Source organism: Numenius arquata, chromosome 1 (assembly GCF_964106895.1).
Source record: "Numenius arquata chromosome 1, bNumArq3.hap1.1, whole genome shotgun sequence".
In the NCBI taxonomy this organism is placed as follows: domain Eukaryota; kingdom Metazoa; phylum Chordata; class Aves; order Charadriiformes; family Scolopacidae; genus Numenius; species Numenius arquata.
In genome coordinates this window covers 58,046,086-58,073,835 of record NC_133576.1, presented here as the reverse complement: position 1 = coordinate 58,073,835, position 27,750 = coordinate 58,046,086, and the positions used below count along the sequence as shown (strand labels likewise).

The 27,750-nt window shown below is 38.9% G+C and overlaps 1 protein-coding gene across 1 annotated transcript; it reads left to right on the top strand.

The window, feature by feature from the left end:
• Nucleotides 1–27,750, top strand: BMX (BMX non-receptor tyrosine kinase). The gene is made up of 18 exons (XM_074164919.1): nt 1–138; nt 1,124–1,228; nt 5,102–5,183; nt 5,787–5,906; nt 7,724–7,785; nt 12,491–12,669; nt 14,663–14,725; nt 15,732–15,791; nt 16,565–16,619; nt 18,174–18,253; nt 19,309–19,436; nt 19,873–19,947; nt 20,696–20,867; nt 21,794–22,010; nt 23,427–23,491; nt 24,434–24,552; nt 26,526–26,683; nt 27,676–27,750. Exons 1-18 carry the CDS (start codon nt 1–3, stop codon nt 27,748–27,750), a joined length of 1,953 nt encoding a protein of 650 aa, XP_074021020.1.

Here is a 27,750-nt window from a genome sequence, read left to right as displayed (position 1 = left end):
ATGGAAAAGAAAACAATTCTAGAAGAACTTCTTTTAAAAAAGTCACAACAGAAGAAAAAAATATCACCAATTAATTACAAGAAAAGGTTGTTTGTTCTGACAAAAGAAACCCTTTCTTATTATGAATATGACAAAGGGGTAAGAAATAATTTTAAGTAAACTCTTGTAAGATTTTCCAATGTCACCTTATTCCTCTGGTTTTCTTCTGTGAAACTTGAGTAGACACTATGTGTTAGAACAGCAGGTGTACTTTGTTTTGAGTAGAATTATAGGATATAAAATCCTAGTTTAAGTTCAGGAGAACACTTAGCCACGGCCTTAACAGTGTCTCTCTTCAGCACAACTCTTACATTGAGCATCTGTTTATGTTCTTCCAAAGAGAACTTAAGCAAGTAATTAACATTGGCATGTGTTTACACATTGTCTTGAATAGTAATGTTTTCCTTGTTCAGGCTTCCCTCTGAACTGATGCAAATAACTGGTTTCAGAAGTTATTTGTATGAGGCATAATTAGTTCATAATCTCATCCGTCAGCTGCACAAAGCAGATGGTTAAACTATCCGTTTCCTAAGGAGTGACTGTATAACACAAAAGGGTGGCTTTACATTCTGCATGTCTCCCATCGGGAATGCAAATACATGTCCCAGGCAACTTATTTTAAAGTTTTTGTTTCTTTTAATACATTTGGACTCCTCCTGCGAGTTACGTCCCATTAGGAGATTGCAGGGCTCAGTGAGAGCAAGCTCCATTACCTTAACAAAATTATGAATGCAGCAGTCAGGCTTCTGGTTTGCACTTAAGGTGTTTTCCTCTTAATTCCTCCTTCTTCTTTTCCTCCTAGTCCCCCCTTCTGCCTTGTACTCCTGCAATTGTAGCAGATGTTTTCTCAGATATAGACCTGTGTCTTGTAATTATTGTAACTGACTTAAAAAGGAACTTGATTAATATATTAGATTCAGCTAGGCACCAAGGAGGTTTTTTACTACCTTTCCTGTAAAGTTTAACAAACCTGAAGCTATGGCTTATCCAGCTTGAAACATGAAATTGCACAAAATAATCAAACTAAAATATTTCATATTTTGTTAAAATTAGTTTTCAGCCTATTGTATTTTTTCCCTCTTAGAAAAAAGGAAGCAAAAAGGGGTCAATTGAGATTGAGAAAATCCGATGTGTTGAGACAGTGAATCTTGAGGAATCAACACCTCCTGCGAGACGATATCCTTTTCAGGTTAGCTATGAAATCTGTTTCAGTTACATTTCATGTGTAATTTTCCAGTCATCGTAAGGGTACACTGATCACTCCTATCCTGAGTAGTGATATGTGATATTGCTGAGTGCTACAGTTATTTACAACAAAGAGAAAATCAGTCCCTATTACTGAAGTTGTGACTTTGCTGAGATGTTTTTCATTGACTGTGATAGAATTTAGGTTAAGTCTTGTTTCTTTTATGTTGAAAGGTCTATCAGATACTTGCTTTAATAAAACCTGGAATCTATAGATCGTAACCCTATGTGATTATCTCTTATATTAAGGCAGAATTAAGCACTTAAAAATTCTTATTTTAGTTCTCACTGTCTCTTTCCACTTCTTTTTTTTTTTTTTTTTTGCCTCAATATCAAGTGCAAGATTTGACCCCTGACTGCCTGATTACCATTCAAATGTGCCACAGTTAGGAAATCCAAGGCTATCCTTTGTGCATTTATCAGAAGATGCAGCTGCACTAAACAGTGCACATGTTCAATAACTAAATGTGATGAGAAAAACATAACTTCCAGTTTGCGGCCTTTCATCTGTTTCAGTTGCCCAGCTCAGGTTCCACCTAGGGCCTCCACCAAGCTCAATTCTATGGGCAGTAGGACATGCAGATGTGAAAAGCAGCCACAGATCCCCTTCTGGAGTGCCTCTTGCCAAACAGTGCAACTGCAAGCAGCAGGCTGCTAGAGTGAATAACAGAGCTGCTGAATAGTGCATTAATTCATGACCCTCCAATAATTACCATGCCCAAGGGCAACCTCATGAGAGATACTTAATATTTCACAGCCTGGTTGATCCTAGGTGTCATTCCAGTCTTCCTTTCCCTTCTCGCTCCCACAGTTCTGTGGCACTGAATGACACATTTATGTTAAATTACTGTATTTATGTCAAAAGTGCATAATTCATGTAAGTGGGGAACAGAGAGTATGCTATAGTTACAGGGTGGAGGCCTCTGTTCTGGGAAACAGTATCTCTAAAGAGGACTTTAGGATGATGATAGCTGAACATAAATTCCCAATGTGACGTTGTGGCCAAAGGAGCTAATGGCATCCTTGGACATGGAAGCAGGCACGTATTGAGTAAAGCACTCAATATGTTTTGACACTACTGTGATCACCAGGAGAATATTGTGTCTAGTTCTGGGGACAATAATTGAACAAAGATGTTGTAAACTGAAGAGAGGTCAAAGGAGAGACTTGACAATGACTAATAGATTGGATGGATAACATGTTAAAGAGAAAAGCTCACAGGACTCCATTTACTAAATAAATAGAGAGTTTAACTGTCTATTTAACTAAATAAACAGACAGGAAGCAAAATGATCAGTCCTGTATACTTACCGGTGGGAGTACACATTTAATAATGAGGACTCTTCAGTCTAACAAATGAAAGCAATAAAATGGCATTTGAAATTCAGTGCAGATGAAAGAAAGAAAGGTACACAGGGAAATTAAAGAAAGAAAGAAAGAAAGAAACGGACACAGGGAAATGAAACCCTGAATTAACACAGACGCACACACACACACAGTCAGCTTAGTACTAAACATCATCCAAAAAGCAAAGCAGATGTTAGTAATTATTAGGTGGGCATCAAACGAAGCTAGCACAAGATAGGCTGAAAACAAGCAAAAGCAGCTAATTGTGTAGCTAAGCTGTAGGACTAGTTACTGCAGGATGTTGTGGACACTAGTTATTTGCTTAAAAAGGCAACTGAACTAATTCACAGAAGAAAAATACATCTCAAAGGGTATTAAGCATAGACACATCACCTTTGGATCAGGATTCCTTGATCACTGTGCAGCTGCCCTGAGAATACACTCTGCCTCAGTACCGTTACTGGATGCTGTCAGAGACAGGTTCCGGGCCTCAGTGAGCATTTGGTCTGACCTTGTGTAACAACAGCCAGAAGCTGGAAGATGAGCTGGAAAACTGAAGTGGAAAGAAAGAATTTCCACTTTCTATAGCATGTGGGCTATAAGATCTTTTGTACATAGAAGATGGGTGTATCTAGAAATATTCTAAGCTGTCCTTTGTTTCTGCAACTGTACCTTAGGACACAAACACTTTTGGTAAGGCGGTACATATTTGTATGAGTCTGCTCAAAACCAAAAGAGAAGCATGCTAGAGTTGAAAAAGCAGACCAATACCCATTGAGAACTACAAGGGCATTGCCAGGGCATGCAGAGATGCAGTTAGAAAAGCAAGAGCTCAGCTCAAAATGAAACTGCCCAGAGACATCAAAAAATGCAAGAAAGGGTTCTTCAGGTATGTAAACAAAAAGAAGAAACAGAAGGAAAATATTGGCCTGCTGTTAAACAGGAGAGGTGAATTAGTCACCAACAATGCTAAAAAGGCAGAGGTTCTCAACACTTTCTTCCCCTCTGTCTTTACCAGCACTGTTGGGCCCCAGGCCTTGGGAACAAAAATCCAGGTTGATGCAAACACAGACCCACCATCTGTGAAGGAAGAGTTGGTATGTGAACTATTGCAGGAGTTTGACTACTACAAATCAATGAGCCCTGAAATTATCCACCCAAGGGTGCTAAGAGAGCTGGCTGACATCATTGTGAGACCACCCTTGATAACCTTTGAGAAGTCATGGGATGTCCCAGAAGACTGGAAGAATGTTTATGTCACCCCCATCTACCAGAGGGGTTTAAAGGAGGGTCCAGGAAATTATAGGCCCATCAGTCTCGCTTCAGCCCCTGGGAAAGTTATGGAATGAATCTTGCTGGGGTATATCAGAAGTCAAATGAAGCACGTGATTGGGAAAAACCAGCAAGGATTCACTGAGGACAAATTCCTGGTTTACAGACCTGGTCACCTTCTATAACAAAGTAACCTGCTCGACTGGTGTGGGGCAAGCAGCGGACTTCTTTGTCTTCCTGGATTTCTCCAAGGTTTTTGACACGGTTCCCCACAGCCCCCTCCTAGAGAAACTGATGTGTTATGGTCTAGGCAAGCGGTCTTTGCGGTGGCGGGGGGAACTGGCTGACAGGCAGCACCCAGAAGACAGTGATAACTTACTCTACTCAGTGCTTGTCAGGCCACACCTGGAATGCTGTGTTCAGTTTTGGTCCTTGCTATGCAAAAAAGATGTGGACAGGCTGGAGAGGGTCTAGAGAAGAGCCACCAAGATGATCAAAGGACTGAGAAGCCTGCCATATGAACAAAGGCTGAGAGAACTGAGTTAGTTCAGCCTTGAGAAAAGAAAACTTAGGGGAAACCTTATCACCATGTTCCACTATTTAAAGGGTGGCTACAAAGAAGACAGAGACTCCCTTTTTACAAGGAGTCACATGGAAAAGACAAGGAGTAACGGGTACAAGTTACTCCTGGAGAGATTCCAATTGGACACTGTCGTGGTTTGGGCCAGACTGGCCACTGAAACGAATGACACATGCACCCTTTTACTTTTCTCCCCTTTGGATGTTCCCCTTTTCACAATGAGAACCATCAGCCATTGGGATAATCTCCCCAGGGAAGTGGTGGATTCCCCGACATCGGGCACTTTTAAGATTCAGCGGACAGGGTGCTGGGCCATCTTGTCTAGATGGTGCTTTTGCCAAGAAAGGTTGGACCAGAAGTTTCTTGAGGTCCCTTCTAACCTGGTATTCTATGATTGTATTTATATTTATATGAAATGAAGTATGAAGTATTTATATGAAATGGCAATAATACAAGTGGCCTCTGAGAAACGTTACTAAGTTGTGGGAGTTTGATGTGGGTCCACAAAGCCTTTTTTTTTTTTTTTTTTTTTTTGGTTTCCATCCCCTTCTCCTTTCCCCTCCTGCACACTTTCAGGCAGTACATTCTCACCATGCTGGCTTTCCCCACGTTTTCCAGATTGTGTACAAGGGTGGCCTTCTCTATGTCTATGCAGCTAATGAAGAGAGCAGGGAGCGGTGGCTTGCAGCTTTGCATAGAGGTAACACTATTCCTTTGTGTACCAAAATATTTAAATAACATGAGGAGAGATAGGAAAATGCTCCTGCCTCATCATTTTGTGCAATACTTTGTCACCTGTTTTTCGTCACATTCATTTTTCAGCACCAGCTGGTTGACATGCATGGTATTTTCAAGAATGGACTAGAAATTACAAAGGCTGAAAGTTTCAGTGAGAAATAAGCCAAAATAAAGCTTTTTATTATTATTATTATTATTGTTCATGGGTATTTTTTAATCTTCATCATATGTTCAGCCTTTACTGATGCCGGTTAATAGAGCACAAACATTCCTGATGTGGCTAGTATAGTGCTTACCTGCATGAACACCTTTTTGATAATCAATACTGCTAGTGCTCTTTCCTTTTTATATTCCTCTGTTTTTCAAGAACATTTATATTGTTTTCAATGAAGCATAGAGGAATATGGTATAGAGATAAAAATGTGGCAAGGGTATGTGTCGTATGTGTCTAGAGCTAGATATCAGTAAGCACTCTGGGGTCTGGTGCAGCAGACTCTATTGATCATAAGGAACATTTGCATTTTGCAGCCTGTCATGTTCTTTTTGGTTTCTCTGTGCTTTCCAGAAATAAAAGACAATTCTGATTTACTAAACAAGTATCATAAAGAATTCTTCATCAACGGGAAGTTTCTCTGTTGCAACCAGACCTGTAAAGCAGCCCCTGGATGTACGATTTGGGAGAAACGTAATGTGTCCTTTTATTTGTTTGATTAGTCTCACGGATGTTTTTCACAATATTGCCAAATTACATGGACATTTAAGGCAGTGTAATCAGTATAAAAGCTAATCTACTTACACCTTTTCATGTATTGGCTGAGCTCCATTTAACATCATAGCTGCTATACATTGTATCTTATAGTATAACTGGGGGAAGTAATACACTAAATTATATATTATATCTTATATCTACATATTAGTGTTTGATCAAAAAAGTTAGTGTCATTTTTACCTACAAAATAAACCAGATAGAATTATTTTTCTCCTTATTCTTAAGATCTCTAGCTAGATTGTATCATTATGCTGTAAGACCCTTCTAGTGATGAGGTCACAGAAGCCGAATGGGTAGTAACAATAGAAAATCAGCACAAGAGTGTGTATAAATGAATGTAACACAACACAGTTTCATACCTAAAGAGAAGTAAAACTCTTATATTAATATATAATTATATTCATATGATTTTTTTTCTAAACAGTGTGATTTAACTTGCAGCATTTTTTTTTCTATTTTAACGTACTTTTCTAAAGTATTTTTGGTAGAACTTAGTTGCAATTATTTAGGGGTTTTAGCTTTTATCTGGAAAGACAAAGAGGAAAATTTGTAAAGTGGTACCCTTCTAGGCTTCACACTTTCAGAAGGGAATTCCTGCGTTTCTATGTACATGCTTAACAGTGAAACTCCATGTTTGGGAGAGGGAAAAACAGTTCATGAGTATTTGGCCTTTAGCCTTTTAAAGTTTGATTATTTGGAATCATAGATCACTGTTAGATGCACTGATTTCAGTCATGATTGAACCTTTGTCTTAAGTATTTGCAGTCACAATCAAAAAAGTATGAACTTGAAATTAAAAGCTAAATCCAAAAATGTAGGTGTGAGCAGTTAGGAACCTGATTTATATCTGTGAGGCTGCCTGTAACAGTATAGCATTTACTTTTGAAATTTGAAATTAATGATATTGGCTTATCTAATATTACTGGAGGTTTCATCATTATGGAACACTAAATAATGAAAGTAAAGACTTGTCAGCTGATTTGTACCAGTAATTTGAATAGTTTCACATAGCTTCAAAACCGCTTGTTACAAAAGCAAATAAGGCCATGAAACCGCCAGTCAGTGGCAAGGACAAGAAAATACCTCGTTACCAGTCATGGATGGCTTAGCTCAGAGGCAAATTAAAAAGAGGGTTTTGTATATTGAATGTTTTGTTTATGCCTGAAATAATAATATGTGCAGGATAATGTGCTGTATCTACTCTAAACTTGTTCCTAAATAAGTTCCTGAGCTTGCTAACAGAGATGTGTGGAGCACAGGAAGACTCTCTGTGTGGGGATGACTCCAGATAGCCTCAGTCTTGTAACCACAGGGTAATTGAAAGCAGTATTTCTTAATTACTACTTCACAGATTAGAAGTGTCAATGAAACTATTTCAAAAAAACAGAATAAAAATAAAGCATATATATGCTTCTCTCTGTTATGCAATCAAATAAGCTTCCAGAATTGAGAAAACCATAGAGCTAAATACAACCACAAATTTCCCTGAATTTATATTTTGACATAGGTGAAAACAACAGTTGATGGGGTTTTTAAAGATATTGCGGTGGTGCTTGAATTAAGACAAAGTTGGATAATACAGAGCTAAAGCAAGTCGATGCTTGAGGGAGGTGAAATGTCAGCTGGCATGATGCTGCTGCTGCCACTGCATAGACCTGCAAGTGACAAAGCCTCCCGAGATAAAGTCTTTCTTAAATTAAAGGTTTTTTTCTTTCATTTTCCCTCTCTTCTAGATGTGACTCTGTGTTGCACAACGGGGTTTGTGAAACCACTGCCTCCCGTCCCTCAAACGCTGGTAGGTGAAAATATTTGAGTATCTGGCTATAGGGGAAGACCTGGGAGGGCCGTGGGATGGAATGGAGAATTGCAAACCGCCACTCACTGGAAGCTGATATAGACCTCTAACTGGCAGTGCAGCTTCAGCCTCCTTGTGCCCAGCAGCATGTCAGAAGGAAGGACTCATCTCCCTCTTCCATGTGCTGTAAATGACAAACTGGGAAAGTCTCAGCCACATTCAGTTCACTTTAACATGCTGGTGGCAGTACTGGTTACAGCCCTTGTAGTGGTGTCTTTTACTTTATACACTTATTTTATTACACTTACACCATTAAAGTTAGCTCTCTAGTGTGTAGGAGGTCCCCATTCCTAGACATGCCAAAAACTCCCCTCCACCACCCTCCCCAGTGAAAATAGTGCTCATAGTACTTGGAGAAAACATTATAACTGAAGATGTAAACAAATATGCCTGCTTCACGTGGTGAGAAATGGCAGGTGAACTGCAAATATCTTTGGCAAATCCCAAGTTGTGCCCCCAGAGGGTTGGGTCAGGAAGGTCTCTTTTGCCCAATTCTGCAGAGGCAGCCTCTAAGTTAATGAATCAGGAAGTGCATCTGAGCTCTTTATGTACTCTTGCCTGTATCTTGACTTTATACCAGACAGAAACCGAAGAGTATGGTGTCCCACCAGCACCCACTGAGCCTTACTGTCCATCTGAGAAAGCTAGGCTTTCACAGACCTGAAGAGAAAAACCAGGATGCCAAAAGGCATTGCTTGTGCTCGATTCAGCCTGAGTCCTCTAGTACAGCAGTTCCTTGATGAAGAAGGGCAGCAGTTGGCAGGGTTATAAATAAAAGTAAGACTGGAAGGTGTGCTTCTATGCTTATTTCCTCATCTATCTATTCCTGTACAAATACAAGGGCAATACTGATATCTTTGACCTTAGGTTTACTGCCTAGCTTAATTATTGAGGTTTGTAGGTGGAAAGGAGGTAACTGACAAGACAATGGAAGAAAACAAAGTGGTTTAAGTTATGATGTTTCGATATGTTTAAAAAAGAACTGTCTGTGTATTCCCAGATCGTTACCCAGCCTCCTCCAAATGAAACCAGACTGGGTTTCAAATAATGGGATTTTTAAATCTGTATTTTCTGCTTTATTTTAATTTGTCTTCTGTTCTGCATCTTTAGAATACAGTCTGGGTCTATTTCCTAGCTTCTCTCTGTTAATCAGAAAGTAACTTAACAAAAAAGAAAAAAAGTTGGAATTTTTGTGTATACAGTTGACACGAACGGCTAGAGCTTTAAGAAACATATAGATTATCAAGAGACAGAAGATAACACCATAAGAGCTGTAAAATGGAGCTTTAAGAAAAAATAATAATAAAGCCTTGGAAAGAAGCTATGAACAAAGAACCTTTTGACATCTTTTTCTCATAATGAGATCTGAAAGTAATAGCATTGTAAACATGCAGCAGCATAACTTGTTTTGAATACCGTGGTCTGTTTTGCCTGGCTTCCATCAGGAGATGCTTTGTCTATCTGGAGAGACCATCAGTCATGCAAATCTGCTGCTGAACATGCTGGCTTCTGCTAGGCCTTTATGATTTATTTTTATTATCTGCTTGAGTTCAGAGAAGATATTTTGAAAAGGAAATTTAAAAAGCAAGGACATGACAGTTTTCAGATGGGTACTTCTAAAACAGATTCAGTAAATGTAGATATAATAACTACCACACCTGGTTAGAACAACTTGACTTCATTTTCCCAAGCTGTATGATATAATCAGGTTAAGAAGGCTAATACTGATTTCTCATGGTGAGGAACAGTCTATACTTGGCCACGGAGCTACTTCTATAAGCTCTCAGCACATTTTTATTTTGACCTTTCATCTACCTGGTTTGGTCATCAGAGGTATCACTGTACCCCCAGCCTTCCTTTCATCTGTCTCAGTTCATATCCCTCACCTCTCCAGCCTCTGCAAGTCTTGTGCCTTTGCTTTCTTCCCAACTGACCAGAGGCATTACTTTTGCATGTAGGCAAAACTGGTCAGAGGCATTAAATTTTACATGAGGCATTACTTTTGCGTGCTTACATCCTGCACCTTTGATGCCTCTGTCCCTGGCATCAGTTCAGCATTATACCTCTAGTCTCCCGTGGAGGAACTGGTTTCTAAAGACTGATGCCATTACAAAGGATAATGGGCACAAAGGTCCCTTCATGGGAACCCGTGGGCACTTCCCCTGTGCTTTGATAACAGCAGGAAACAGGAGCTTCCTGCCTCAGAAAGAAGGACCTCTGCTGGGGCCTGGCAGCCACTGAATGCAATGGCAAATGGTTCGTGTAGGTCAGAACAATACTACGATCACAGAAGTCCATTGAGTGCACACACATATCTTCTCATGCTTATGTATTGGACAAGGTTTATTGAAGCTGAAGTGATCCAGCACATGCTTCCAGCTGTACGACAGGGGTGCAGTTCCATGGATAGTAGCCATTCCCCATTTGCACATTGCAGCTGAATCTCAGACTGTCACCTACAGCTCTCTAGATGACAGTGGTGCAACCGTCAATATTAAAACCACAATAATATCACTGCCAGCATAAAGGAAATAATAAGATCCACTCAGTTACTATTAGGAAATGCTTTGGGGCTTTCAGACGGTGTTGGAAATGGAAAGCTGTATGTATAGACACAAGTCAAGACATTAATCTGTACCAGGTTACAGATTAAGTCTATCCAGAATATTGCAATAGACAAATACACATCCAGCAGTGAAACCCAAAGGGTGCAAATCTGGTGTCCTCATCTTTGGCTGGTTCTTTTCCCTGGTGGTTTGGACAAAGCAAAATTCATTTCTGTGATCATAATTCTTTTTGCCATTTACTTTGGCCAATGTTTTGCACTTTCTTTTGTTCACACAAAAAGATGAAAGCTCCATCAGAGGATGACACCTTGATTGTTCTGTACGCAAAATACAGCAAATTAAGAAAGAACAGTTTGATGTCCAAAGATTACCAAGGCTAAAGCTCAGAGGTGTGCATCGGCCAATAAAAACGTCTACTGAATATCAGCTTGCTCTAATGTCTCTAGATGCTTTAAAGAGAAAACAGTTTAATCTCTGTATTAAAATTTTCTCTATCTTTCTGACAGCTGAAGGCAACTCTAGTTCTGTTATTATTCCACAAAGCAAACAGTCAGTCAAAGACTTGAATCCTGCTTAACACAGGCCCTCAAGCTATAAACTCGTTTTCACTGAAGTCAGATATGATCAACAGGAACCACCCATATTGGGTTCAAGTAGTAGTACTTGATGAGTAACAGACCTAATGCTAGTCAATTGAAGAGGAGTCTGCTGCAAGTGCTACCTCTTTAAAGAATTAGTATCTCCACTGAAGGTTGATGAGATCAGATTGAGACTTTGTGTGTTTACAGGAAGAGATCATGTGTGTCCTCTGGCTCAGTGGACTGAATCAAGCATTCATGTGGCTTTTTGGTTTCTCCTTGTATAAATTAAGTACAGAAATGCCAATAAAAAGAAAACAAGCAAACATACGATGCCATGGTCACTTGGACTTGATTTAAAGGAATTGCAGCCTGTTTCAGGACACTTGGCATTCTTCCTTGGCATTGCCCTACAGTGGTTTTCAATAATAAATAGGTGGCATTTGGAACCTTTTCTCCTAAGTCTTTCTTATTTTCCCTCATCCTTTGCTCTCAGTGTTTCAGGTGTCATTTTCTCTGCTCTTGAAGAATTGTGATGTCTGGATTTTCTCGGTTATGACATTTCTCCTATTTCTAAATGCATTTCAGTGCCTTAATTTTAGGTGCTCTTTTGCCCATGATTTGATTGATGTCACCTCACTTTAATGTCAGGCTTCTTATCTAAGTCATTTGTGTAGATGTCCTCAACAATCAGTGATGAGAGGTAGACACTTCTGTAGGTTGACATATTTCATGTGAAGACATGGGTCAAAGCTAGGTAAGATGAATCCCATAGTTACATACATAGTTACCTACACTGGTTTTACACTGCACAGGGAAAATTAGGGACCAAGGAGTGGAATTCCTTATACTCAACATGCTTAGCAGACAAATACCAATAAAACATGGTAAGGAAAGGGAATATTTTAGAATTAACATAGCTTTTTACTTTCAGTCATTAGTAGTAACAATTGACTAATGCTTGTTGTGCTTCATGGTAACATTACTATTGATCAAACGCCATTCAAACAAAGTTATTTTATAAAACTGTGATGGGATCTTTTGATACAAGAGGAAATCATGGCACTTTTATTTATAGTAAAGCAAAATTTGGTCTTGTGGTGTTCAAAGCACATGAATTGCAACAGTTCTTTAAGTAGTATCATCTTCAGATAAGTGGCAGGCTATCACATAGTCTATCACGTTGTTCTGGTGATGAGAGCTTCCTATTACAGCAATGTCAGCCTCCACTCAGAGTTAAGTGCTCCTGGTGTCATTATGACAGATCTTGGTTCTTTCCTCACCTGTATCATAAACGTGGACAACAGTATCTGGGTTGTGCTTCTCAATGGATGAGGAAAAAGCTGCTTGTGTGTGCCCATCTTCCTAGCTTTGATTAATTTGCCTAATATCACTAAACTGCAGTTGAAGATATAAGTGCTCATGTACATGTTGTATCTTATTTCTTGCTGTACCCTGTGCTGCATCTCCTTATCATTTTATTCCTTCTGTCTTCAAAAGCGGAAGCGTACAAGTCTGCCTCACGGACTATCACCAAACAAGTCAGTCCTGAAAATGGCTGTGGCCCAATGCGACTATGAACCCAATGAAACCTCATCTTTCCAGCTTGTCAGAAGCAATAAATACTATATATTGCAAGAGGAAGATTCTGACTGGTGGAAAGTAAGGGATTTGGAGGGGTAAGTATACACTGCAGAATACTTTTGTTCCATGGCCATGGTCTTTCACATATCCCATCTTCATAGACAACACTGCAGGCAGTCCTGGTATCTTTCAGGATCTATGTTAGGATTACCTTAGTAGATTTTAAACCTTGCTCTAGAAAGGTTTCTTCTGTACAACTCCATTTTCATTATCATCTTTAGCTGCCAGGTTGGGTAAGACTTACAACAGTCACTGCCTCGTATAATAAGACAGCACCCAATGGCCTTAATTTTGATATATGCTTGAAGAAAGGCTTGTGTATACAGAAGCTGTCCATTTTTTCAACTATTTAGTTTAAGTGAATAAAAAGATGAAATTTCTCCTCACAAATGCTGCCTCTCTTGCTTGCACTAAACCATTTTTAGACAATCACCGTTACTACTGCAATAGCAGTGACAGCAGGGAAACCAGTGAGAATTGCTGAAGCATGAATCACTTCTTACTTCAGTGTCTTCCCAGCTTTAGCAATGTTCTTCCACAGATTCAGAACGCCCTCATCCTGTACAGTACAGAAGAGTTTAATTATTTTCTTTGAGGTTCACAAGTGGAGGAATCCCCTTCAGCAACTTAAAATAAGATCTTTTTGATTAATATCCAGCTGGGGTAGGAGAGTCTCTTCCCAAGTTATTTAATAAGAAACAGCTTTAGGAGTACACTGGAGACAAAGGCAGGGCAACCAACAGGAGCTGCCTGGAAGAGACAAGATTCCTTGTCTTACTTATGATGGATACTAGCTGAGTTTGATTTTATGTACTTGATAGAATTGAGGAAAGGAAATATTTTTGAGCCAGGGGATGCCAAAACAGGTTTGGAACAGAATGAAATTACTTGATCCACTCATAATTCACTGATTAAGTTTACAACTGCAAAGAAACCAACAAATAAAGCAACCTTAACTGAAGGTAAATTGTCTGCACTTTATGACTCACAGGATTCTCATACTGTTCTGGATGAAGAAAGCAGCACGCAATCCCTGCAACTCAAAGACAACAATAAATTAGTAAACGGAGATATGCTCTTAAATGCCTTCACTGGACTGTTTATGGCTATGTAAAAGCATATGATACAGGCAGCTCTGTTTAGAGCCTGAGTAGAGGGCTCTAAGATGAATGGAGCAGAGAGAGATCAAGAGAAAGGGGGGACTTTTACAGTTTTCCCTTTGGCTTGAGAAACTGAGACTTTTACATTACTGATTCTGTAAGGACAAGTCATATATACATCATAGCAAAACCTTTAAATTCTGCTTGAAAAAAACTGAAGATCTCGCTTTCTTGAATGTAGTAGGAACAATCAGCAGTTACCTATTTCACCTGTTTTCATGCACTCGCAGTTTTCTTCTTGCTCTACTGACATCTTTTAAAGAAACCCTTCCTTTCTGTGTCCATCCATATTCAAATATACAATTTATTGCCCCTATTTATTTTTCTGATAGCACAGTGTACAGCCCATCCTCTTACAACTACAGATGCCCGTTGGCCCCCATAACTTAGGTCCAATGTGCCACGCTGCCAGTAGCTCAGCCGTCCATATTCACTTAGCTTAACTTCTCAATTGCATCTGGCATTGTGTTGGGAAGAGTGCTGAGCCTGCCTATTGACTTTCTGCATTCAATCTTGGATATTCCGCTGGAACACGTTAGTCACTGGCATCCTTCATCACAGCAGCTGAGATGGCATGTATTGTTGAACAGCTGCTCCAATATTCCATATGATGAAACCAATCACGGAGGAAGAAGCCATTTCAGTGACTAGCAAAAAGAGTACTTCATTGGAATGTAATTTTCTAAAACAAATTACTTCTGTATTTTTCCACATGGTAAGTAAAAGCAGAAATGTTTTAACCATGAGCATTTCTGTTAGTGGCTTTCTAAAAAGTGACTCTCCGATTAATCCCTTCTTCTATTTTAAGTGACCAGATTGAAGATGCAGTCATGTACAATAGCTAAACTGCGAACTGTTTATTTTGCAGGAATGAAGGTTTTGTACCGAGCACTTACTTGAGAAAATTATCTCTGAGTGATGATGAGCAAAGGTGAATCAATATGCAGCCATCCACTGCTTAAACGTTTTCCTTACTACTCTAGTAAAGATTAGGCAATATTTCTGGAATATTTTTCTTTTTAAATAACTTTCTGAGTACCAAGCATAAAGTTTCCTGAAAGGTATAGGATCAGATACAATTTGTCTTCTTGACTCATACATTAATGCAAAAAACATGAGTTGAAAATCCTGGTTTCATTTAAATCAATAAGGTTTTGCCACTGACTTCAATAATGCTCAGATTTCAAACTTTGTGCTCTTACTTCAGCATTAAATCAGCCTTACTAGTACTCTTGTGCTTTTGTGTGTATGTGAGTAGTCCAGCACAGGGCAAAGGAAGTCCAACTCTGTCAAAGTGATACATTGGACCCAGCTTTTCCTTTTTAGTGAGATGACATGACATTGTAAGCATTAAATGTATGCATAAATATTTGAATGAAAATCTCACAGAAACATAACAGCCTGTCTCATAGTAAACCATACTGGACAAGATTCAGAGGTTTCCTTAAAAACCTACTCTTACAGTATCCTGTAAAAGACAGATAAATAAGAATCATTATTATTTCTGCACAAGGGGTTATTTTAGCAGCCTGTTTTTCTGCCACATGAACTCTTTCTGTTGTCTGTCATGGTAAGAACAACTATTTGGGAAGACTAGAGTTGCACAGGTTTGGAAATCTTTCATGTAAATTTTGAAAATGTAGATGCAATCTCTTCATAAGGTCAATAAAGGGATGTGTAGTTTCATTGCCTGTTACAGCATGCACAGAGAATATTTGGCTTTCCAACACATTGCACAGTGGAGGGGAAAGGCTGTACGTGTGTTTACCAAATCATAAAAAAATCCAGACAATTAAATATTTCTCAACTTTTTCAAATACTCACCTTAGACCATGGCATAACTACTCAAAAAATGCATGTAGTATGACTTTTAACCCACAAAAGGTATTTTTCATAACTAGTTTTTCACACTTTCATCGTGCTTTTCATCTTTTCAGGGAAAACTCCAGGGTCAGTGAACAGACATTGGCAGAGGAGCAGAGTATTGCTAATCATGAGTGAGTATATAGAATGTCTTCAGGAGAAACAAAAGATTCCTTGGGCAGAGATTGTCTTTCCACTTCACACATCCACTATACCTAGAGCAATGGTATCCTACGTATGGCTGTTATAATAGTGATAATAATTATAGGTATTGTCATCAGCAACATCACTGCTCACAGACTTCCAAATGCATGAATGTATTTTCTTTCAGACAAAAAAGTAATTTAGACAGATCAGTTTTGTACAGTAATAAAGGGACGCTTCATAAAAGTGAACTGCTATTAAAAAAAACTTCATTTGAGCTCCCTGAACTGACCTGAAATAGCCTCTTTGGCTTGTTTCCTCCATTTGGGATCTCTCAGTTTACTTCAACATTATGAAAACCAGAAGGTTCAAGGTTAGAGGACAATTGTGCACCTCCCAGCTTTTAGAGAGACAGCTGTGTCATGGTCTGCAGGAGATAAAGCAAACTACTTGTGGTAGAGCTCCTAGCAGAGCTTTAGGAAGCAGGATCCTCCTCTAAGGATATACTGTAAAAAATCAGAGTCACGGAGTGGGCCCACATATTTTAGGATGAGGAGACCCACTGGACAAGAGGAAGCAGATGGAACTAGTGGTTTCCCTTTTACCTCAGGGCCTAAAATCACACATGCAGGACAAGTCCCAATCCTACCCTCTGTTTTTTAAAAGCAGTTTTGAAAATATTTACAATGTCTGACATTTTTTGTGTGTGTGCCTTATTCAGAAATCAGCCTGTCAATAATAAGCCCAATATTTCTCTTTGCAGTTGGTATGCTGGTAATATCTCCCGTGCCCAGTGTGAGCAGCTGCTCCGTCAGAAGGTCCTACATATCCTTTATCACTTGTATATGAACAAGCATGGAAAAGTTTCTGTCTGCTGTCTTTGCTATACTGTGTAGCTAGAGGATGCTGATGCTCTTTAAATAGCTGTAGTATTAGAGAGTGCTAGAAACTCTTGTGCTGACTTGGTATCTATAAACAGATCTCCAAAAATGTCTGGATGCATTTATGGCTTTTATGCATAAATGAACAAATGATACACCTCTAAAAATAGGCTTGGAACAAAGCCACACTGAGTGCATTTCCCCTCAAAGCTCTGCTTTTTGATTTTACCTCTAGGCCTGTGTTGTTTGCTCCATTGTGGCTCTTTCTGCAGGTCAGTCTGGAGGAAATGTCTGTAGTGGCTTCACAATATACCAATGTGGAGTAAAAGAAATTCACCCAGAGAAGCAGACAACCCCAATCAAACTCAGTGCTATGGCGACTGAGTATTGGCTGGGAACATCTGACTAGAAGGAAGGATGGATAGCACCATAGGACTAGTCAGGTGTACAAGTCTGCAAGATATGACTGCAGAGGGGCTTGTCCATGTATCTCTCTGCAGGAGACACAGCCTCAGCCATGCTTTGTGCATGGGTGTGCTGTGTAAACAAGTTCTCTCCTCGTGGTTTGCTGCTTTCTCATAGCCTGTCTCATTGGCACTTAGCCACTAACTACTTTGACATAACCAGACCCTTTGGGAGCCTTGGCTCAGTGTTCTTTCCCTTAGACCCCCACCATGGGTTCAGGAATGAAATTCAAGTGAGGCAAATGACTGGAGAAAGACAGTTATGTCCCATCCCAAAAGGTGCTGGGTACTCCAGACTCCTTAAGGGGGCATGAAATTTCCTTTGAACTTCATAGCAATGACATTTGGCCTGTGTGTGAGGTTCCAGATGTCATCTTTCCTCCCCACAATAGCCATTCCTGGCACATTAGAGGTGTGGCTGCTAAACGAACTCTGAAAACCAGACTTTCCAGCCCCGTGTGGTAAACCAGAAGACTAAAGACTAAAAATATTCCAAATATAATAGAGTGCAGTGAAAATCTTTCTACTTATTCAGTAATTCAGAAATACTTTGGCAATAGAAAATACATCAGTCTAATGCATTATGTAAGGGAACTTAGTGTGGTGCATAGAGCTCTTATTCAGATGGGATGTATGTGGCAGTGTTTGGGTCTTACAATGTGTACCACCTTGGGACGTGGACGTGAGGAAGGAGATAGGGTTAACAACTCTCCATCTCCCCAGCTACAAATCCTTATCTGTGCACCAAAACAAAATTGCAGACTACTTGTTTCATGTCTAGGTTAGGCTAAAACTCACCTACTTTACAGTGGGATACCGCAACCAGCTACCTAGATCCCCTTTTTAGTGGAGAGAAATAAATATTTCTAAGGCATAATTCATCTTGTCCTAATGTAGTCCTTAAAGGATGTCAGATAAGTCATGTCTCCTTCTCTCCTTTGTGGACATTACAATGTAAAGTCTAAAGTTCACTGAAATGAATCCAAACATCATTGTTCCTTGTAACTATTTTTTTTTGTTAAATTAGGGGAAAGAAGGTGCCTTTATGGTTCGGAAATCTAGCCAAGCAGGAATGTACACTGTGTCTGTATTCAGCAAAGTTTCTGAGTGAGTATCCAAAGAATACATATAATTTCTATAAGCGTGCTATGGGCATGCTGCTTGGTGTGACTGGTCAACAAAAAATTCTCTACATTGTGTTAAAGGTGAACCTTGGGCATATTCAGGTCATATTAGTTACCTGAACTCATACTTGTCCCTGGGTCCCTGAACGGGGAAAGGAAAAAAACTCATGGGTTGAGATAAAGACAGTTTAATAGAACAATAACAGAAAAGGGAAAATAACAACGATAATAATAATGGTAAAAAGAATATACAAGATAAAGTAATACACACAAGTCAGTCTTACCACCCAGTGAATTCGTTGCCCAGCACTGTCCAAACAGTGATTGTGGATTCCCAGCCCCTAGGCAACCCCAATTTATATACTAAGCATGCTGTCTATAGTATGGAATAGTCTACTGGCCATGCCATTGTTCTGTCTCTGCTCCTTCTCAGTTTCTATAACAAACTGAAAAAAAAGTCCTTGAATAGTACAATCATCACCTAGCAACAACTAGAACAATATGCATTATTGACATTCCTTTCACACCAAATCTGAAACACAGCAATCACTAGAAAGAAAACTAACTCTATCCTAGCTGAAACCAGCACAAGGAGTAGCAGAGTCTCAAGAGTGAAAGAGAAGGAAGGGTGTGGGAATGGGAATGGGGATGGGAATAGGAATAGAAGGTGTTCAAAATTAGATGTAGAAACATTGCAAGGGCAGTATATGAAAGTCTTTTGTTCTAGATGTGACTATTGGGAGACAAGTACTAACCATCAGACTACATTAGAGTATGCAGCAGAAGTCTCCAATGTACTAGGAGCTTGTACCACACATTCATCAGGTGTATGGCTGGGGGGGGATGACACGGGACGGACAGGACACAACAGGACTGAGGCAAATGTAATAGCCTTCCTGGTGGCATCTACTACATATTTTGCTATTTGGCAAGGTGGTGTGTTGCAGTTCATTCAGCAACTGACTAATCTGTTAATGCGTGGGCTGGAAGGCCTTTTGCAAGGCTTTGAATTGTACAGCACTTTGTGATGTTTTTCAGAAGTAAAAAAGGAACAGTCAAACATTACCATGTGCACAAAACTCCTGAGAACAAGTATTACATCGCTGAAAATTGCTGCTTTGAATCAATTCCCAAGCTTATACACTACCATCAGCACAACTCGGCTGGTAATCCTATATGTTCTTTCTACTTGATTGGCTTTGGTTTAGGCTTCAGGAATTTTCAAAGTTATGATGAATCTCTTCCAATACCGAATGCTTTACATACCAAAACATCTTTTGGGAGAATTTGGGTGGAACTTGATCAAAAATATTCACAATCAATATAGTTGCTTCCCTTTGCTGCACAGTGCTTTTTGGTATCGTACTACCTCTTCTTGTGATACCTTTTCTGGACTAGCCTTTAAGCACAGAAAATTTTGAATTCTGTGGCATGATACAGCAGCAGCTGAATATTGAGTATCTGTCATTATCTGGATGCTTGTGATATGACGGGGCGGGGGGGGGAGGGGGGAGGAGGGAGGAGGTATTAGTTCCCCTGTATTTTCTTTGATTTCAGAAGACTTGTGTTTATATCGTGACCTTTAACAGGTTTTCTTTGTAGGTATGGTGACAAGACTCCGGCACACAGTGTCTACGCAAATAAATAAAGTCCCAACCACAGCTTCATTAGGAAATGGTATGAAGATAACTTTCCTTTTTGAAACTGATGTCAATCTTGGCCACCAAGAAAAGAATAACCAGAAAATCACGACTCTTACTGCTTTCAGGCTTGCAGGAGATTACACAGGATCTTTGAGCTCATTGTTTGGTGGTCACTTCCATTTGTCCATGCAGGAAAGTAAGAATTTGGGAAGGATGGTCTTTTAGTGAATAGTTCCTTCTGTAGTTTCCTGTTGTCCACTATAGCATTGAGATTTCATGGTTCTGTGAAATAAGGTGTCCCTTCCTACAAGTGCATCTAGTCCACATCCAGGGCTGGGTGAATGCAAAGGCATTTTATATCAACTTTTATGTTGTGCCCTTTTTAAGGCATTTTATGTCAAGTTTTATCAACAATGCAAGACCTTGCATGCTTCCTTCCCCAGTACATCTGAGTCACGGCCATTCTTTCCCTTTGCCACATTATCTGGTACAGGCAATACCTGTTCTTCAATCTCCTACATGAAAATATATCATCATTTGATGCATAAATCTTTCTTAGAACTGTTTATAATGCTTAAACTTAAGCATTAGCAAACAACACTTGTAGAAAGTGTAGTCTCCTTCCATAACTCAAACACAAAGCCAAGAGATAGGTATGTTGCTTCAGTGCTGCATGGTTCTGCAACCCTTCAGAGAAAACAACATCATTGCGTGTAGGGGATACCATGCCTGCATTTTTTTTTTTTTTTTTTTTCCTAAATGAATTTCTTTTGTCCCACTAGGAATCTGGGAGCTGAAACGAGAAGAAATTGTCCTGCTGAGAGAGCTAGGGAGTGGTCACTTTGGAGTGGTGTACCTGGGAAAGTGGAAGGGACAATATGATGTGGCCATAAAGATGATTAAAGAGGGAGCAATGTCAGAAGATGAATTCATAGAAGAAGCTCAGACCATGATGTAAGCTATGGCATCGCTTAATTATTTGGAAATAATGATCTCTCCAAACATTAATCAGTAATGTATAGCACACACAGGAAAGAGAATTTCCTCTTAAAAATAGCATTAAGGAGCATCGAGTACATTAGGCACAAGCTAAATAGGTAGCCACATAAAATATTTGAAGTATTACCAAAGGAACTTCACAAAGGCTGATAGGATCATCTACAAAGTTTTCAATTCACATCTCTTCCACAGCTTCAGAGGTTCCATCTATGTCACTTAAAACTATGTTTCATTAGCATTTATACAGAAACAGTTAGAAAGCTGTTCCTGCCATCCTGCAGGTAGGAATGAGAGACAGTTTAATAACTGAGGAATGCCAGAAATATGAACAAGACTTAAAGTTTTAGTTTCTGACTCCAAAAAGTTAAAGATGTTAGAATTTCCAGTGAAATTCCATGAGATGTTAATTGAAGCATACGAATTCGAGAATATTTTGGATATCTTGTATCCTGAGGGAATGCACTACATTCCTGTCAGTTAACTAGCTGATATGATCAGGATTCTCAATCTGAAAATTTTGCAACATGGTTTTAGCAGGAAACCTTAAGGCCTAAGGTTTAACCCACCAACTCAGATCTATTTTCTCCCACCAATAAGATTGCACTTTTGTGCTGCTAAATCCTATTACAAGTTTTGACTATAAAGTTGTCATTTCGTCAATACTGAGTCTTCTTTTGATTGTCATCAATACTGAGTTTCAAAGTAATGGGCAGAAGGACACTCAGTTCTTCTTGAAAAGGAATATTTAAAGTCTGAGATGGGACTGTGTCCAGACTCTTGTATTTCTCAGTACCTTGTATTAGTATTTGAAGAACAAAACCTACAGAAATGCACAATAATCTCTATTTATTCTTTGATTATTTTATCCTTTTTTATTTCAGGAAACTTAATCATCCCAAACTTGTTAGACTGTATGGTGTATGCTCAAAATCGTATCCCATCTATCTAGTGACAGAATACATGCCTAATGGTTGTTTGCTTAGCTACCTAAGGAGTCATGGGAAGGAACTACAGCCCCTTCAGCTCCTGGAAATATGTTATGATGTTTGTGATGCTATGGCATTTCTGGAGAGCTCTCAGTTCATACATCGAGATTTGGTAAGCTATCCCACGGGAGAAGTGGAAGGTAGGGGGATGGCCTAACACCAGGCAGTCCTACCCCCCAGGCTGATTAGTCCGTTAAGTAAAGGGTTATGTCAAATGATGCTGTAATCCTCCAGGAGAAAGAGGTACAACATTAAAGATTTGGGTAACTTAGATATTGTTTTTAATGAGCTAGGGATTATCTAATTGGGAAACTTTCTTTTATGAAACGTGTGAACGCTACTAGGATAAACTGGAATTTACTCTGGTGTAGTGCAAGCAGGAGCAGAACTTTAAAGTCTGCAGCTGCCTAGCTCCTTTATATACATTTATCTGCCAGTTTTCAACCAAGTATTTCAAGTTGCTTTTGATAAGAGGATCAGTCCTTCCAAGGACTTAGACCCAAAGTTTATGCAAAACTTAGCTGTCGAGAATGCTGACATAAGTCTTTGGGGAAATAAGCTGTTATTTTGTTATCCTATTAAAAGTGAACCTATCCAAATTTCTGGTGCATTACCCTTCACAGTCAGCAGCAGTATTTTACTTCCTAACTCTAGACAAAAATGTGTTGGAAGATTTGTAACATTTTATGTTACAGATTTGCTTCATTTTCCAATAGAGGTGCAGTCTTCTCAGGTAGCATTTTAAATGTCTTCTTGATGCTTTCAAATAATTGTCTTTATGTGTAAACAAAGTTGTTATCTCATCAATTTTCACACCCAGATTCAGAAATCAAAAATATCAGACAGCTTAGGTAGCACAATTCAAGTTGTAAATATAATGTCAGTTTCCCCAAACCTGGATGTACACCATGGGAAAACAGAAATAAACTGGAGCTTGATTTCAGGTTGAAGACTGTAGGTGCAAACTGTATCACAGAAAGTAATAAGCACGCAGGCAGAGAATACTGCCTTAGATAAATGTTGTCAAGTGATCATCTGCAGAGCTAGGCTTATATTGAACTTTTCATAAGTCAGTCTGTTTAAATTACCTTTCATTGCTCCACTCTGTTTATAGTGCATTGCAAATAATCCAGTCAATATTTTTCACTTTTTGATGTCTTGGTAAATTCTGAGATTACTGAAAAGGACCCTGGAGTAGGATGCAATTTGAAAGACAGGGTTTAGTTTCTGGCTCTGTTGCTGTTTTTCTAGGTGAATGTGGGTTTCTCACCTTTGTCTCCTCATTGACTTTATTTGTAAAGATGGAAAAATGGTAAAGAATGTTTTTCGATCAATAATCAGAAAGTGAAATGAGAGCTATTTACCGTTCCCTTATATTTCCAAACATAATTGCTTCAATCAAAGAATGTCATTATTCATTGAAATACTAGAGGATATAAATTATTATTAGCAAATTACCAAGACATGTTGCTATTTGCTTCTCTCTGTATTTTTTCCTCTCACCTCTTCTCTCATTTCTTTACTGAAGGCTGCTAGGAACTGTTTGGTTGACAGCAATCTTACTGTGAAAGTATCTGACTTTGGGATGACCAGGTAAGTAAAGAAGTGGGAGCATTGTGAAGCTATGATGTTAGTGTTATATAGTTTACTGGCATTGATCAGCTAGCAACAGCTGTTAGGAAAATTAAGCCACAGGGTATGATACAGCTCTTTGTGTCTCCTTTCCATTAATGACCATAAGCCATTATGGGAGTAGAATAGAGTCATTCTGCTGTCTCAAAAAAGCACTTGTTTAAAGGCAAGTGGCAGCTGAGAGATTTCACTAGACACGTTTGTTAAAGAATTCTTAGAGTTTACTTTGTGTGCAGGATTTTTGCCTAATTTGGGTGCCAAACATCTTAATCAGCAGTCTCAATGGAGAGAAGTTGCAGAGGATGAGCAGCCTAGAGAACATGTCCTCTGAGAAGAGGCTGAGGGAGCAGCCTATTTAGTCTGGTGAAGAGGACGCTAAGAGGGGATCTAAAAGCTGCATATAGCTACTTACAGTTACAAAGCTGATGGAGCCAAATAGTCTTATCAGTGCCAGGTGATATAACAGCGGACATTGGCCACATACTGTAGCTCAGGAAGTTTAAGCTGGACAGTAAGAGAAGTTGTCTCCCCAGGAGGGTTGTGGAACAGGGAAACATGGCAGACAGGGAGGCCACAAGATTGCAGTCTTTGGAGGCTTTAAAGACTTGGCTACACAGAGCCATAGCTGACCTGATATGGTGTTGGGAATAATCCTGTTTAAACAGGAGGCTGGACTGGGTAGCCTTACAACATGCATTTCTATGATTCTGCATCATTTCTCTAATTAAGTTGATGGCAATGATCTGTTCTACAGGTTATAGCTAATACCTCTATCAGGTATCCTTTGGAAATTCAGGATTCTGCCCAGGCTTTTCTTTGCAACCTTGTGATGTGCAAGAAAGAAGCAATAAGTAGTATTTCACTGTGACTTGGTCACTAACAACTTTGGTTCTTGCCTTGCAGGTACGTTCTGGATGACCTGTATATAAGTTCCCTAGGGAACAAGTTTCCAGTGAAGTGGTCAGCACCAGAAGTTTTTCATTACACCAAATATAGCAGCAAGTCAGATGTGTGGGCCTTTGGTATGTATGGAATTTGACATATAAATATGTATGCATATATGCCATTACGTTTGTATTTCCACAGCTTAGTAAGCAGAAATGCTAGACACTTAGACACTGAAGGAATGTAAAAAGCAGTTACGGCTCGTGTTCTTGTTAAATATTTTTATGCATCCAAGCCCTATCCTCTTTGGGATTTTTAGCACTACTGTTGTTCTTTTAGGCCCTTAGAAACTCTGCCCACTCCCTATTTGCTATATATGTGTTTAATATGGTAAACTAAACTGTTGGCAGTGGAGATCAAATGGTATCTTTGGCATAATCAGTTCTGCCCGAGTCAAAAAGGCTTTTTTGTTAGTTCCAGAGGTCAGAGTGCACTCTGTGCATAAGCCAGCTGTGGAAGAGAGTCTGTGTGAGCTGGGACTCTGTATCTCAACAAAAATAAGATGCGTTTGCAGATCACTTTCTACCCAGGAATTTCAAACATCTGAACTTCTACTTCAGTGGTTTTCAAGCTCTGGTTTTCAAATCTCTGGAGTCTGTTCAGTGTTTCTAAAAGTCTGCAAAAGATGTCAAAGGAAAGAGAGCCTTTTGTGAACGGGCTTAAATTCCACTTACATGGGTTTGCTCCTCAAGTAGGAAAATTTTGGCAGCTGTCAGGTTGATGAAAGATTGGCAACCCACTGTTCTTGACATTGAACAATGATGAATAAAGCAGATGAAAGTGTTTCCAAATGCTGGACTGCTTCTTATCTTTAACTTCAGCTAGCCTCTGAACTACAGACTCTGGCAGAGAAACAGCTCACTCATGCCCTTTACAAGTTGTTTGTAAAATAGACAATTAAATCAGAAGCTGGATTTTCTGGTGATACCTTTTCTTTTTGTCTTATCAGTGAAATCCTGGCTCCAGGCTTTATTGTCATTAACTTCAATATTGGCATTAACTCAACTTCAGGGAGAAACATTTTTCCTTAGAAGGTCTTTTCTCGTTTTACCACTATCCATTGATGCAGTGGAAGCAAGGGGAGAGGGATTCACCAGTTCTTGTTAGTTTTTTTAAAACTAATGAAGCTTTAAAGGGCTAAAGAACAGAACTGATGCATTCATATTCCAAAAGCAGTTGTCAAAGAACAAATAATCTTGTTTTTTTAATGTTCTCATTAGGGAAAGCTGGGATTCAGGTACCATTTTTTTCTGATCTCAATGTGACAAGGCAATGCTCCAGTCTTCAAGCTGGAGGGAAGTCAAAGGTCCAATAAATTTATTTAAAAAAAAAATCTTTACCACCAGTATTACATATCATTGTGAAATAAATTTTTCACAATTTTGTTTTTTTACTTTACAGTTGGCACAATTATCACATATGTTCAGTTACACAAAAAGCTATCTTGTTTCTTGCAAAGCTATCATTATGAGTTAATTATTATGATATTTTCCAGTGTTTCTATTGCTTCAGTATAATCCAGTTCTTATGGGCATGTGTAGCTAACACTACAAAGTATTCAGAAATCTTTCTGATACCAAAGGAGTATATGTCCCACTCACTCCACAAAATCAGTAAAAATTTTCTTATGATTTACTCTATAAAAACATAGATATTTATAGCTGTCATTTTGGTTTTCCTTCCCTTTGTTTCCCTCTCTGTTTACACACACGTGCATATATAAGGGGATGTTTATATGTATTTTGTAAAAACTACAGTCCGTGGATTGCTATGTCTTAGGTTTTTTCCCTTATTGTTCCCTTATTATTAAATACATTTTATAACTAACTGTTGAATCTAACTTCACCTTCTACTAGAGCAGAAGCTGTTTTACATTTGGGTACAGAATCATGCTTGTCAGTCATCTCCACACTTTTCTTTGGACAATGTTCTCTGTAAAGAGTCTGATCGGTTTACATGTTGCCTGTGTCTTTTCTTCCAGAAAAAAGGGGTTATCTTGCATTTCTTGACTTTCATTTCTTGTCTTCCATTGCCATGAATATTTTTGCAGGTATCTTAATGTGGGAGGTGTTCACTTTGGGAAAGCAGCCCTATGAGCTTTATGATAACATGCAGGTGATTGAGAAAGTGTCGCGAGGATACAGACTTTATAGACCACAACTAGTTTCAGACATCATCTACCAGATAATGTACAACTGCTGGCATGAGGTATGTATATCTGCACATGCAATGTGGAGAAAAAATAACAGGAGTCACTAGAAGTCACTGTTGATAGATCAACTAATGTTCATAGTGGAAAATGTCCCTTATAAAAGCCATTGTTTATGTGTAGTACATTCTATATAGCAGTCTAGTTCAGGACATCGTTAGTACAGGAAACACGGCATAAAGGAAGATTGCTTCCTTTCTTCTCAGAACCATGTATTTAAGCAAATAACAGTAAAATACACTTCAACGTCAACATAATATAGAGTGAGATTCTTCTCACCTAATTTTAATAGCTTAAAATTTGGTTGCTGAATTGTCTAAATTCTTTCCATAACTACAGGACTATTACTGGTACCTCTCCATGGTCATTTGTGCTTTCTATCTTAGCCACCACAGAATAGAAGATACCTGCTTTCATACACAGAGATCTTAAACAACTAATTTAGATGAGACCTCTACCTTTTTAGATATCTAATGTTGCTTGAAATAACCCCACCTTTAGAATGGAAAGGATGTGTTACCCCATCTGTGTCTCCTAGGAGTTGTAAGTCAAATGCTGATCATGCTCATTTTATTCTGAGAGATCTGTGTCGGCTGTGCCAAGAATTACCCTGATTTATTGTTCTTCGTCATCTAAATTTTAGTCGTCTGTCTGTGGACCATGATTTGTTTCTCACCAGCAACAAAGAACTGTTTGGCACATTACTGGTGATGCCATGGAATGACAGTGATTTGGGGTTTTTTTTAGATATAATTGTCAGAAAAAATGAGAAAAATAACTTATATTTGAGGACATGTTAATGTAAAGGAAAAAGATTAAACTATCACAACATAAGAAAGATATAAAAAGTAACTTTAATTTTCTTTACTTTGTAAGTATCACTGTCTCTATGAATTTCTGCATGCTAAAATCAAGAAAAATTAATGCAAATTACAGTTCTTGAATTATTTCAAAATTAAATAACCATACCCATCATCTTTGCTTCATTTAGCTACCAGAAAAGCGCCCTGCCTTTTATCAGCTCTTGTCATTTTTTGAGGCACTGAGAGAAGACAACAGAGCTTGA

Coding starts and splice junctions, on each gene's coding strand:
- BMX (XM_074164919.1), top strand. CDS start 1: ATGGAAAAGAAAACAATTCTAGAAGAACTTCTTTTAAAAAAGTCACAA. Junction 5,184..5,786: donor GCTTGCAGCTTTGCATAGAG/GTAACACTATTC, acceptor TGTGCTTTCCAG/AAATAAAAGACAATTCTGAT. Junction 5,907..7,723: donor ATGTACGATTTGGGAGAAAC/GTAATGTGTCCT, acceptor CCTCTCTTCTAG/ATGTGACTCTGTGTTGCACA.